Here is a 12,773-nt window from a genome sequence, read left to right as displayed (position 1 = left end):
TGGGAGTAGTCGAAGTCGTGTTTGAGCGCGTGTCTTCAGATCGGCACGACGCGTCTGTCTGTGCTTCCTTAGCGCGCAAATGAGAAGACCTCCGCACTTTTGCCCGCACTGCCCGCATTTGATCCATTTGGCTCATATCGTCATACGTTTGTCACGCGCACCAACAGGCAATCACTGAGACAGAGTTGAGAGATGGCGGGACGTATCCTTCCTATCGCGTTGGCGACAGTTTTGGGAATATCAATTGGGGTTGCGACTTTCGATGGGGAATTCAAGGAGCAGAGGAGGCGCAGATTGGAAGAAGAGTACAAACGGTATGAAAGCTCAGATCATCCTCAGTAGGCTTTCACTCACACATGGCATCAGAGAGATGGCTGCTGCAGGTTCACTGCAGAATGAGTCTTCGCCGAATTCCCCAAGCGCTACACCCCCCACAGTTCCAGAGCAGTTGTCTCCCAAAGATGAAGTGAAAGCCTCTGGATCGGCATCGTGGTCATCAATGCTGGGACTTTGGGCTTGGAGTAAGGATAGCAAGAACACCACCGTCTCCACCACTGCCACGACCCCACCATCGAAAGAGAACAGTACCGACTTGAAGGGCAAGCCATAATGATGCTACATTTGATTGCTTTCACAACCCGAGCCGAGCCTCCAAATCACACCATCGCCCTCTTCGCAGCGGATCGAGACGTTTCAGCGCATCTAACCATATACGCATGTCTTTTGTTGTGAAGGAACCAGTTCCAGCATCGGTCTCCAAGCATGCTTCTGCGAGTACGAGTAGCGCCTCGTATATCCACTTGCAGTCTGCTTCATCCTCGAGTATCTCTCGGATGTACTTCATCTCATGCTCGTAGTAGCTCTGTCGCTCGCCATTGGTCAGGTCCTCTACTATAAGCTGATGACGAGGACACGATGGTGACATGATTGAAAGGAGGTGTTGATGGTAGAACCATATGGATTGGTCAAAGGGGTCGGTGTTGATGGCTTCACAGATGAGAGAGAGCTCTGAGTCGAGGAATGCCCTGCGTGTCTGTGGATCTGCCTTTCGGTTCTTGAGAAGGCGAGGAATAAGCTGGCTACGGTTGTGCCATGCAGAGAAATTGGACAGATTCGTCTTGATCATCTTGGTGGTATACTCAAACTCAGACTCTGTGAGACTAGCTGAGGTGTAGTCTGTGCTGAGGGAGGCATCTGCCAGGCGCTCAAGCTGTGCCACTACAATTCGCCTGTAGCCCCACGCATGGAAATTGCGACTGTCAGCCTGTAGCATCTTCCCAATCAACTGTAGCTCGCCTGACCAAAGCTTGCTCGCCGCCTCGCGACCCAATAGTGTTTCACCTTGTTGGAGGAGCCAGTTCCTGTGATTCCATATCCAGTAGCATTTGGGGAATTTGCGTAAGAGCGAAAATGTGAGCTGCAGATCACCTTGTAACAAATCATCCGCTGGTTCAGCTTCGCCGGCGACCAGAGATTGTAGTACGCGTCTTCGGTGGTTCCATATCGTGTAATACTCGGGGTTCTCATTGAGAAGTTTTGTGATCAATCCAAGAGCATCGATGCTGTACTGCTTCTCCGCAATCTACATCATGATTGTCAAACATTATGTACCCTTCATACACTAGGTGATCTTACCTTTGCATTCACAAGTTCTACTAACCCTGTGTAGTCCTTGATGCGGTCAAGCTCCTTCTGTCGCGCCTCTTCTGAACGGACACCGGGATCTGATCCGCGTGATATGCCGTGCTGTTTCCTGTCAGCGGTTGCCACTGAAAGGACTGTCTGGCTTGGACATACACTCGCCATTCCCACTTTGAATACGTGGTATGTTTGTGACTTCCATATCGTAGCCTCGGAATCACATTGCCCCACTACTAACTAGCTTGCACGTGGGGCTGGCTCTTGCCCCGACGTCACCCCTCCAGGGATGCTGCCGTTACTGTAACACCACTGACCTTAGGTACATCCTGTGCTCTGCAAGAACCTAAGCAACCCACCATCATTACTAACTTAGCAGCAGTGATCGCACAGCAGTAGGCAATAAACTGCTCGCCGTCTACCTTTACCTCGAATTTGTGGCTAACATTCGACATGCGCTGAAGCTGGTCACCTGAGCATCTACTTCACCCATCTCAAGGCTCTCAAGATGTGCGATTCAGACGAGGATAACGCATTCTCGCATGATTCTGGATACATCACGCCGCCTTTGTCTCCCACGAAAACCATCAGCACTGAAGGATGGCTCTCACCTCGCACACCAGGCTCCCCGCGCAAGACTCGCAGCTGTGTTTTTGTACGCGACATGGGCGACAATCCTTTCATCACTCCTCCCCATTCTCCTGCCAAATTGAAGCCCAAAGCAGATCTCGGTGTGCTTTCAATACCAGAGCTACTGGCTACATTCGAATCGACTTCATCACATATGGAAGACGGCTCGCCCACGAAGGCTAGGCACCTTTACAATAGATCGACATCTCATTCCTGCCAGCACGGTGCAACCGGTCGCTCGCATAGTTATTCAACGCCTGAACTTGGAAAGCGATTGGAAGTCGAATCACCCGCTCCATCAAGTGAACTCGAACTCCAGGAGGATGGTCAACTGCCGCACGAATCGCACACGAGATATCTACAGCGTAACGGTCCAAATGTCTCTGAAAGTCTCCTGACACAAACGAGTCGTTCCCACTCTCCTACTTTGAACGACGCTGGGGCTTTTGCAGCCGAAGATCTCGACGATATACTATCTAATGCTGGTGTTGTCCTTGGAGAAGCTTCGCTAGCTCATACTTGCCGCTCATCAATTCGTTGCCTCTCTTTCCCGCTCAGACCAAATCAGTATGCTGCAAGGGGTTGCCTGTTATCGACACCCAGCCGGATTGATACAAGCACGCCTGATCGTTTTATTGCCAGTCGTCGCCCACCTGCCGTCACGCGGGATAGCTTTAAACTTAACAGGCATCTTCACCGGCTCGAGTCAGAGAGAGCGTCACAGCACGGTGCTCGCTCGCATCCTGATGCATTTAGCCGAAGACTTCGCCGGAGTGGACGCTTAGTTAATGAGCTGAGAGGTCTCCAAGAAGCACACTCTGCCATCGTTGGAAGAGCTAGTGCACGCGATAGGAACAACCACTTTAGACGAGGCTCTACCCCACTAGGCGCACGTCAAATAAGTGCTGGGGCGGTTTGGAACGTCGGCGGGCCCTCCGCTGTGAGCGACACAGTAGTAGCTGTCTCTACTGGTAGAGGCGGTATGCTTGGTCGTGGCACGAATGCACCATTGTATCGGTCTGCCTTTCTTAACAGGGTAGATCCAGAAGCTGAACTTGAAGCCTATGAGCGCCGCCTTGCATTGGCGCTTGACATTGATCAGACTGACCGTATCCTGCAACACTCACCAGCAGAGACGAGTCCCAGAATGCGCCGCAGCCTCCTTTCGTCACATGTAAAGCATGTTTGGCGCGATGGAGTTTGGATTAAAGATGGTGTTAATTCGCGTTTGTTTTTTTCAAATTTTGAGATGATTGATGTCGATGCTAATGAGATTTTGAAGCTAATCGCCGCTTGCATCAAACCTCGCAAAGACCTGTGCCGGTTCTACCATTCAGATATGTATCAGATGTGATTGACAATTTGGTCCTACTAATCTGGTATACAGTTCTCGATGCTCCTCAGCTCCGAGATGACTATTACTGTACCTTGCTAGCTTACTGTCACACCTCGAAATGCCTCGCGGTAGGTCTGGGGAACTTTGTCCATCTTTGGTCAGAAAGAAGCGGCGTGGAGACACCCGAGTCACTCAACGTCATCTCAGATGATGGTTTTGCGGAAATACAGCACGTTACGTGCTTGGACTTCTCATCGGTTCAAGGCGGCCAAGCCATTCTTGCTGTAGGCCGAGCCGATGGTCGCATATCACTTTGGAGTTCGTTCGACTCTGAACCGAGATTCGATGCGAGCCAGCCTAAGCCAGTCTCATGTCTATCGTGGAGGCCGACTACTGTCCTGCGACTTTCGCAGCGTGATAGAGCAATGGATGTCCAGACCGAAGAACTTCTGGTTGGCGATGAGGTAGGCCATATATACATCTACAGCATCGAATGGCCCTCGGAAACACAAAGTGCCATCTTCGCCTGGCATGGAGCCATGATACTTCTCGCTCGTCTTGCAATTCACACCCAGCAAATATGCGGCCTTGCTTGGTCCGTGGATGGCGAGCTCTTCGCAAGTGGCGGCAACGACAACAATTGCTACCTCTTTGAAACAAAAAAGGTCTCGCAGTCCTCCACTCACGACCGTGACCGCCATCATCTCTCCACCACAGTCGACGTTCGCGAAGGCCCTTCGGGCGAATCAATCTACACCGTCAACAGCCGCCCATCCCCTGTCCCACGCGTCCCCCAGACGTCTGCAAAACACAAATGGACTCTCAACGCCGCCGTAAAAGCAATAGCCTTTTGTCCATGGCAACGCAGTCTCATCGCCGTTAGTGGGGGCTCAAACGATCGCTGCATCTACTTTTATCATACGCGATCGGGCGCCTGTCTGGCCACCATCGACTGCGCCGCTCAGGTCACCAGCCTCATCTGGTCGCAGACGAGGCGCGAAATTGCTGCTACTTTTGGGTTTACGCAACCTGAGCACCCGTATCGTGTTGCGGTGTTTGCATGGCCGAGCTGCGAGCAGGTCGTCGCTGTGCCATGGTGGGATGAAAATCGTGCGCTTTGTGCGGTGGCGTATCCTGGGGGGCCGACGAGTGGGCCGCAGGGGGATGACGCTGATACGGGCGGGAGCAGTGCAAGTGCGAGAGGGGAAGATGGTGTGTGGTCGAGACGGGGCATTCAAGAAGGTTGTATTGTTGTCGCGGCGAGCGACATGGCTATTAGGTTTCATGAGATTTGGTCGGATAGAAAAGGGACCGTATGCTCGGGAGATCTTCTGTCGTCTGGCATAGGGGGTCTATTAGGGGAAGGTGATCTGTTGGAAAGCTCGCACGGTGTCAACAGAGAGGAACCCGTGATAAGATGAGAAAGGCGTGACCTGCTTCGCCAAAGGTACCTAGTTCGTAGTAGTAAATTGCACATGAGCATTGCAAACAGATGTGCATATATGGTGAGGGTTATAGCAATATGTTTTTGAGGAGAGATAATTGGAGACAAGGAACGGAACAGGTCGTGAAGTAATGCAATTGCTTATTGAGACAACTGCTCTGAGCAGACACTGGTATGAGAAGCGCCTATGCTGATAAAATCCCGAACTGTTCACTCAGATAAAGGTGCCCACACCATATTTTCGTGCCGACGCCAATGTAACTATTTCACGACCCAATCATGCCCTCATGGTGAAAACATCCTCTAATGCCTCATGGAAGAAGCACGCCTCTTGCGGGCCTCGTCGTGGGCGGCCTTGGCATCGCTGATGCGCTTGGAGAGGATCTGAGCGTACTCATTCTGTCACTAGTTAGTATCGATCCGATTTAGGTGTTGTTTCGGGTATGGGATGACATACGGCAGCGTCCTTGGAAGCTTCCGCACGGCGGCGCTTGAGTGCGACCCTGTGGCGCTTGTGCTGGAGACGCTGAGGAGTAACCAGACGCTGGATCTTGGGGGCCTTGGTATATGGCTTCGCGCCCTCCTTCTTGCTCGTGACTTCACGGCGGATGACGAACTTGCGGACCTAGATTTACATGGATTAGTCTCAAACCTATACACGTCTCTTACGAGACAAAGGATCTAGCTCAGACTCAATCCGCTACGAGGAGCAGGATTGGCGAAGAAGCTATGAGAGAACTCACATCATCTTCCTTGCTGAGACCGAAGAAGCGGCGGATCTTGGTGGCACGCTTGGGTCCGAGGCGCTTGGGGTGGACGGTGTCGGTGATGCCGGGGATCTCTTCGTCACCCTTCTTGACAATGCTGAGGGCGAGGACAGAGAGGTCCATGCCGACAATGCAACCACGGACGGACTTCCTCTTGCGCTCACCAGTGCGACGAGGGCGGTAGCAGGAGTGGCCGTCAGCGAGGAGCAGACGGACACGAGTAGGGTGCATGACACCCTGCTTCATTGGAAAACCCTGCTTGTCGTTGCCGCCGGTGATCCTGAAGATGTAGCCCTTGAACTCATCGCCGACGCTGTCGCCAGGAACTTCCTGACCCATGCGACGGTCCATGAAGACGCGGAGCTTGCGCTCATCTTCAATCTCGATCAATTTCTGGGTGCCATTGTTGGGGTAGGAGATGTTGAGCTTCATCTTGACTGCGGCGTCGTGATGGCGAATGGAAGCTGCAACGTTAGTAGATTGTCGTGGGTCGGACCTTGAGATTCATTCACGAATGTTTTTCGAGTTTCGCTAAGCGGGAGCAGTGGGCGGGCGAGGGAGAAACTGTTTTGCCGAAGTCTTGGCAAATCACGTGCTGGCGCGCTCAACATTCCAGGTCGCTTAGCGCCGCGTGAGCCCAGTACGGCTGAGATGTCGCGAAAACACTTGGTCGAATCGACACAGATGAAAATACAAGGACTTGGATGAGTTTCAGATGAGTCCTGTTCATTCGATGGACAGATTTGAACCTTGCGTGATGACTCTAGAGTTTCTAGGCTCATAAATGAAATGGCTGTGGCAAAGCTACTAAGATTGCAATCGCCATTTGAGTAACCAGGTCAGATAGCGGGAGAAGACATATGACTGTATGAACATGTTCAATTGCTAATTTAGTCATCACCATGATCGTGACCATTACGAGCTCATATATCCAGGTCTAGTGACACCAAGGCTCGCTAGTAACGCCTCTTCCCGATAAGTAGAAGACCCCCTGTTGATGACCTAGCACCAAACGCCGTGAAATGCAGCGCTCCTGATTGAAATTGGATGCTTTTGGTAAAGACCAAGAGAAAGAAAGGAAAAAAAAACTGATCTATAGCCTACTCCATGAACTCAATCGGAGGCCGCGATGTGCTGACGGTCTTACCCTGTGCCTTTTGAGACGCAATAGGTCCTTCAACGCCCTCCATTGCGTCGATAGGCGTCAGGGGCTCAGGTGTCTCAGTCGTGTCCTCGACTGATATAGCGGGGAGATTCGGTGAGTCGCCATGGTCTTCTGGGTGGTACACAACTGTTGTGCTTCCAGTGCGCCGTCTAGTGATTGAGGGGCCGCTGTGGTCGAAAGTAGGCGACGATGGGTCGTCCTTTGGTGTCGCATGTAGGCGTGCCAGTGCTGCTGCAAGATCCTCAGCATGGACAAGCTTGTTCGGCGCATCTTCCTGCTTCATTTCCCAGCCCATGGGGGGCGATGGTGGTGGCGAGATAAAAAAGAGTCGGTCGGATTGTGGAAGCGCAAGGTGCTGGTCGGTGGGGTTCAGTGGCGTGTTCATTCCAAAGTACACCCGAATGCGGTAGCCCATAAGTTGCTCGCCATCTAGTGCTTGGCGGACTTGGATCGCAGAGTCGACGTCGAAGAAAGATACTACGATACGGCGGAAGGACTTGAGAGGAGCCCAAGTGTGGACTTTTGCATGTTGGTCTATTGTCTCGCGGATCTCGGTGAGTGTTGAGAACTGGAAGATCTCGGGGGCAAGAAGGTTCTGTGTTGTATTAGTACGACGGTCGGATAGAGGTTGGTAGAGAAGACATACGGTAATGATCAGAGTGTTTGAAGGTGGCGATGGCTCGACCAGTGGTGGCAGGTCTGAAAGGTCGATAGATAGTGGCGATTTGGAGCGCGATGAGGCTCGCGACCGCTGCGGAGACGGTAGAGTGGCCTGCATGTTCATGGTTGCGAGCATGGATCGATGCGTGCAGAAGATACTGTATGTTATGATGTTTGGGTAGTTGGGCAAGCTGGGTAGGTAGAGTGTGGGTGGTGAGTTGTCAAGGCCTGGCAGGTGCAGCGTGTGACTTATATTCACGATGCGACTGGACCTTCGGTCGTCATGCTTCCGCAACCATCGACCTCGGGAGCCGAGCACTGCCCCCCAACGCCAAGGCCAGCTCTTCGACGCATGCAAGTCCCTGGACTAAGTGAACCAGACAAGCCAGACGTCCTGCGTGCCGGCCAGCACTGCCCCCTCTCCACCCCTCAACACATACACACAACTGCCCAGGTGCTCGATGCACTGTGCATCAAGGGATCTCCGCACCTCGGCGGAACACATCCATGGGGACTCACCTGGCCAACATCGCAGTGCGCAGTGTACCGTAAAGGAGAAATGTCTACGCCCCGTGACGAATGAGCGCCCCGTTGAGCGTGGGCTCGAAGAAACAGCACAGCATTGTCGTGACTAAGCCGGGACTTCATGTGTCGCCTAGTTAGTGATTAACCACATGCAAGCTTTGGATTTGGTATCCGGCTTATCCTAGGACAGAAGTACTTAGCACAATCGTAGTCCATGTGCAAACCTTGGAAGCGGAGACCTGTCCCTCTCGAGTACTTGGCAGTTTGAATGGCTAGAATTTCAGCACTATGATCATGCTATACTGCCCAGCTGCCGCTTATGTTCATGTCCAACTATCAGATTGGGTACATGGAGTAAGTAGGTAACCCTTAACGTAGCAAGTTGTCGCTTTGCCTACAAGTTCGCAACAGAACCCTGAACGTCCAGTAGGGACATCAAAGTTAGCCGCTCCTTATACCCAACCAAGAGTCGGAACGTTGGCTTACTTTCCTGGCCCAAGCATCTCTTGCACAGTCCTTCCATGCTTGTAATCACAGTGTCACGTTATGTAATCAGGAAGCAGTCCAGAGGGCATGCATGACATCCTGTCTCCGTGGTCGAGTGCGTGTGCGAGGCTGAGCGCCAGTCACGCCCTCAAAAGTTTCTTGAGCTACGGGCGTGAGAGGGGCCGTGGGATGCCGCAAGTGGAGAAAGAGTCACATCACCCAAGGTTTGAGCTTCTAACACTGAATGCTACGGGGAGATGGATGTGCTGCGGCTGATTAGTTAAGCTGATGTATACTCTGGATCATGCGTCGTTCGCCATGGTCCAACCGAGGTGAGCAACCATGCTAAAGATGAAAGATAGCAGCGATTCTAGACATTTCCCCTGAAATCAAATCGGACAGTCTCGTGCAATAATGAAAAAAAAACCCCCCTGTGGACTCTCAATAGAACGGCACTCTACAAGCCCGAGTGCGCATGCCAATCTTTCAGCATTTCGCGCAGATGTGGCGCAGATGTGGCGCAAGATGAGGCTGCACCGGATCAAGCTTAGCCGACTGTCGCGTTCTCTCACTTCAAAGAATCTCGACCGCGGCAGTAGACAAGTCGACATCCCACATACGCAACAACAACCCCACATTCGCCTATACAAACTGCGCCTTTGCCTCTCCCAATCTAATCGCTCTGAAATCTAGGTTCAACCTCTGAAACTCGTCCCAGGCTCTGTCCGCGCGTCTGCTCCACTACCCACACGATGGACTACGATCCTGAAGGCGGCGCAATCAACGTGCGCTTCTTGCAGGTGCGTTGCCTGCTGTCTTGCTTTGTTCTTGACTTTCACGCGCTTTGACTAGGAGCTTGTGCGCACGAGATGCTCCTGTTCCAAGATTCTCATCTGCTTTCAGATTGAAGGCAGACATCACAACGGGGTACTGGAGAACTGACCAGGTTATCCACTCTAGGCCGACAACCAACGTGCGCACTTCATCGTCCAAAACTTCAACCTCGAAACTGCAAACTCTCTGCGCCGTGTCATGCTCTCCGAGATCCCCACCCTTGCCATCGATGTTGTAGAAGTCCTCGACAACACCTCTGTGCTCGCCGACGAGTTCGTTTGTCACCGCCTCGGCCTCATCCCCCTGTGTTCAAAAGGCGTAGATGACCTGCTCTACTCACGCGACTGTGACTGTGAAGGCTACTGCAGTAACTGCTCAGTGGTTCTTACGCTGAACGCTAAATGCACGGGCAATGAAATCATGAAGGTGTATGCACGGGATCTGGTGGTCGAGAGCATGACGCCAAATGATGAGGTGGGCAGGCCGGTAATCACAGATGCGGATGGAACAGGGAGCTGTATAGTCAAGTTGAGAAGGGGCCAGGCGATTCACATGCGCTGTATTGCGAAGAAGGGGATCGCAAAGGAACATGCAAAGTGGGCACCCAGCGCGGCCATTGGCTTTGAATATGACCCGGCGAACAAGCTACATCATCTGGATTACTGGCATGAGGAGGACCCAGATAAAGAATGGTACGTTACCTCTTCCCTACAAAACTCACAATGACAACCAAGGAAGAAACGCCGGACTAACACAAAGCCAACAGGCCCAAAGACGAAGATCGCATCAACCTTGACGGCGGTCCCGCAAACCCAGACGAACCCTTTGACTACAACGCCGCACCCACGCGCTTCTTCTACGACGTCGAAACCGTCGGTGGCCTCGACCCAGACCAGATTGTGGGCAAAGGCATCACAGTCCTTCAACACAAGCTCGCGGGCATCATCGCAGAACTCACCGGTGGCAGCGGAGGCGCAGACGGTGTCGACTTTGGCGGTGCGCAGAGCCCGACACTGAATGGGGCTGGCTATGGCGGCGCTGATGGCGGATACACGCCTGCGGGTGGCTATGGTGGTGCTAGCGCGTGGGGAGGTGCGGCCGCGCAGGGTGGAACGACGCCTTATGGGGCTACACCGTATGGTACAGCTGGGCAGCCTTGGTAGGAGAGTCAAGGGACCGACATGCTCGTGTTGTGATGATGGGCGCTTTTGGATTGTTAAAAAAATCACTGCATGGAATGGCGTTTCAAAGGTAGCGGCGTCGCAGATTGACAAAGCCCTTCCAGAGTACTTGCGGTTGCGGTGGCATACACAATATTAGACTACCTAGTTCTGATGAGAGACGGGGCTGGGGTGTGGGCGGGGAGGGGCAGCAAGAGAAATTCAGAGAAAGAGGTGGCGAATGCAATCACAGTATTTCATCGTTTTCATATTACCACCGTACTTTTGAAATCTTACATGTCTTTTGCCCCCCCCTGCCACCGGGGAGGCGATGTCGTTTCCGTCGTGACTAGTCTTACAACCGTTTCTGCTTTTTTCCAGGATGCTCCTTATGTAGAGAGGGGACTATATGTACAAAATGCCCGTGCCATGTACGCGTGTACATGCACACCAAAATAAACGCCGGATATCAAATTTGCCACCCAACAGCCTGCATGGCATTGTGCGTATGTTGGAACACTTGTGCCATTTGCTTATGATGCGGGGATGCCATGTACCCTGGATTGTTCAGGCTTTGCAATCAATGTCAAGTGGGGTTCTGTAGCGACGAGGATTTTTGTTGGATTTAGTTTTTTTTTTTTTGATTTTGCGAATTTATGCGTTCTTGACGACGCCAACCTTTGCAGGTCTCAGCACGCGGCCATTGAGCATGAAGCCTTTTTGTTGCGTGTGGAAGCAGCAGCCGTCCTCCTTGTCCGGCTGTGGTGCTTGGAAAACGGCTTCGTGGATATTAGGGTCGAATTTGTCGCCCGTCTCCGAGGGGTCGAATCGCTCCAATCCGTGCTTCTTCAGCGTGTTGATGAGGATGGTGTCGGTCATCTTGATACCGTCGTGGAGGGCAATCAGATCGGCGTTATCTGACTTGAGCTTCTCTGCAGGCACAGTGCCCAGCGCGCGGTCGAGGTTATCGACGGATTCGACAAGATCGCGCGCAAAGCGTTGGATGGCGAAGTCCTTTGCGGCTTTCGTTTCGCGGGCTGTGCGCTCTTGTAGGTTGCGGAAGTCGGCGACTGAGCGGAGGTATTTGTCCTGGAGGATACTGCGTTAGATATCTCCTGGAGAAAGCCATGTTCTATGCCGTGTAGCAGCAAGGACATGTGCTGCGGTAAAGCAGGGCAATGGGTACCTTCAGCTCAATGATTTCCTTGTCCTTCTTCTCTATTTGCTCCTTCAACTTGGCCGCCTCGTCATTTGCCGCGGATGGTGCATCCTCCTTCTTTTCGGCAGTCTCTCCCTCCTTCTTCTCAGCTGCTTCGCCCTCCTTTGCTGGTGCAGCGTCCGAATACCAACGAATAGCGGGTGTGGCGGCTACTCGTGACACGACGAATTGTTGCCTCAGAGGCGCAAAGGCCGGTGTTCGGCGGGCAGCCTGTCTCGAGGCGCGCAGAATGGTTCTTTGCAGCATTTCGATTATGTGTTATGTGAATATACTGATGGGGGGAAATGCGTGCGAAATTTTGGCGGTGAAAGTAAGGATTACTTCTAAGTACCTTGGGATGCTATATGCTGCACGCTGTATGAAGCGTGGATGCGTTGATGGCGATGATGTCGAAGGTTTAGAAAATTGAGCACGGGAGTCAGTGCGGCCCGGAAGCAGGGTGCTGTTCAACGATCACCACTTAGATAACGTGATCCACCACCGAGCGCCCACCCCCACCAAGCGCCCACTAACACTAAAATCACCAAATTTTCAACACTAAATTTCTTAACAACTATAGCACCTATTAATAACACGCTTATAGTAATTAAATCCTTAACTCTTAGAGAAGATTTTATATACTTAGAAATAGTAGAAAAGTATAGTTACTTATAGTTAACCTTATCTAGACACTACTAGAAAATTTAATAAGTATATACTACTACTTTACTAAATAGTTAAATACTTAATACTATATAAGAAAGTAAGCTTATAAAGTATATTAAAGAGCTTTATAGGTAAGGATTACCCCCTATATAGACTATTATTTAAAATTTTGCAACTAAAATAATAAGGAATCTAGTAGGTAAAAATTAGGTATAGTGCTTTATTAACTGCTATAATATTAATCTTATCTCTTATTAGGCTACT

The 12,773-nt window shown here is 51.7% G+C and overlaps 8 protein-coding genes across 8 annotated transcripts; 4 read left to right on the top strand and 4 right to left on the bottom strand.

The window, feature by feature from the left end:
- Positions 1 to 167: 167 nt before the first annotated feature.
- IAQ61_008946 (uncharacterized protein) lies at positions 168 to 610 on the top strand (the record flags this gene model as incomplete). Its single annotated transcript, XM_066098187.1, has 2 exons — positions 168 to 314; positions 371 to 610. Coding segments are annotated over 2 exons (387 nt in total), but the record flags the coding sequence as incomplete, so codon positions are not given.
- Positions 611 to 631: 21 nt separating this feature from the next.
- Positions 632 to 1,806, bottom strand: IAQ61_008945 (uncharacterized protein; the record flags this gene model as incomplete). Its single annotated transcript, XM_003836540.1, has 3 exons — positions 632 to 1,582; positions 1,636 to 1,746; positions 1,798 to 1,806. The coding sequence occupies 3 exons, from the start codon at positions 1,804 to 1,806 to the stop codon at positions 632 to 634; spliced, it is 1,071 nt and encodes a 356-aa protein (XP_003836588.1).
- Positions 1,807 to 2,146: 340 nt separating this feature from the next.
- On the top strand, positions 2,147 to 5,025 carry IAQ61_008944 (uncharacterized protein; the record flags this gene model as incomplete). The annotated part of the gene is made up of 2 exons (XM_066098186.1): positions 2,147 to 3,377; positions 3,551 to 5,025. The coding sequence occupies 2 exons, from the start codon at positions 2,147 to 2,149 to the stop codon at positions 5,023 to 5,025; spliced, it is 2,706 nt and encodes a 901-aa protein (XP_065951825.1).
- Positions 5,026 to 5,351: 326 nt separating this feature from the next.
- IAQ61_008943 (40S ribosomal eS6 domain-containing protein) lies at positions 5,352 to 6,247 on the bottom strand (the record flags this gene model as incomplete). The annotated part of the gene is made up of 3 exons (XM_003836538.2): positions 5,352 to 5,447; positions 5,506 to 5,673; positions 5,792 to 6,247. 3 exons carry the CDS (start codon positions 6,245 to 6,247, stop codon positions 5,352 to 5,354), a joined length of 720 nt encoding a protein of 239 aa, XP_003836586.2.
- A 668-nt stretch (positions 6,248 to 6,915) lies between these two features.
- On the bottom strand, positions 6,916 to 7,764 carry IAQ61_008942 (uncharacterized protein; the record flags this gene model as incomplete). The annotated part of the gene is made up of 2 exons (XM_003836537.1): positions 6,916 to 7,575; positions 7,627 to 7,764. 2 exons carry the CDS (start codon positions 7,762 to 7,764, stop codon positions 6,916 to 6,918), a joined length of 798 nt encoding a protein of 265 aa, XP_003836585.1.
- A 159-nt stretch (positions 7,765 to 7,923) lies between these two features.
- Positions 7,924 to 8,223, top strand: IAQ61_008941 (uncharacterized protein; the record flags this gene model as incomplete). The annotated part of the gene is made up of 1 exon (XM_066098185.1): positions 7,924 to 8,223. The coding sequence occupies one exon, from the start codon at positions 7,924 to 7,926 to the stop codon at positions 8,221 to 8,223; it is 300 nt and encodes a 99-aa protein (XP_065951824.1).
- A 1,033-nt stretch (positions 8,224 to 9,256) lies between these two features.
- On the top strand, positions 9,257 to 10,836 carry IAQ61_008940 (uncharacterized protein). The gene is made up of 3 exons (XM_003836536.2): positions 9,257 to 9,451; positions 9,612 to 10,177; positions 10,252 to 10,836. The coding sequence occupies exons 1-3, from the start codon at positions 9,404 to 9,406 to the stop codon at positions 10,646 to 10,648; spliced, it is 1,011 nt and encodes a 336-aa protein (XP_003836584.1). The 5' UTR covers positions 9,257 to 9,403; the 3' UTR covers positions 10,649 to 10,836.
- A 463-nt stretch (positions 10,837 to 11,299) lies between these two features.
- Positions 11,300 to 12,110, bottom strand: IAQ61_008939 (uncharacterized protein; the record flags this gene model as incomplete). The annotated part of the gene is made up of 2 exons (XM_003836535.1): positions 11,300 to 11,734; positions 11,832 to 12,110. The coding sequence occupies 2 exons, from the start codon at positions 12,108 to 12,110 to the stop codon at positions 11,300 to 11,302; spliced, it is 714 nt and encodes a 237-aa protein (XP_003836583.1).
- Between the last annotated feature and the right edge of the window lie 663 nt (positions 12,111 to 12,773).

Source organism: Plenodomus lingam (assembly GCF_022343315.1).
Source record: "Plenodomus lingam strain CAN1 chromosome Unknown contig_5, whole genome shotgun sequence".
NCBI classification, from domain to species: domain Eukaryota; kingdom Fungi; phylum Ascomycota; class Dothideomycetes; order Pleosporales; family Leptosphaeriaceae; genus Plenodomus; species Plenodomus lingam.
The sequence above is the reverse complement of the archived record's forward strand: the minus strand, read 5'-3'. Positions and strand labels throughout refer to the sequence as shown.

Coding starts and splice junctions, on each gene's coding strand:
- IAQ61_008940 (XM_003836536.2), top strand. CDS start 9,404: ATGGACTACGATCCTGAAGGCGGCGCAATCAACGTGCGCTTCTTGCAG. Junction 9,452..9,611: donor TCAACGTGCGCTTCTTGCAG/GTGCGTTGCCTG, acceptor TATCCACTCTAG/GCCGACAACCAACGTGCGCA. Junction 10,178..10,251: donor GAGGACCCAGATAAAGAATG/GTACGTTACCTC, acceptor CAAAGCCAACAG/GCCCAAAGACGAAGATCGCA.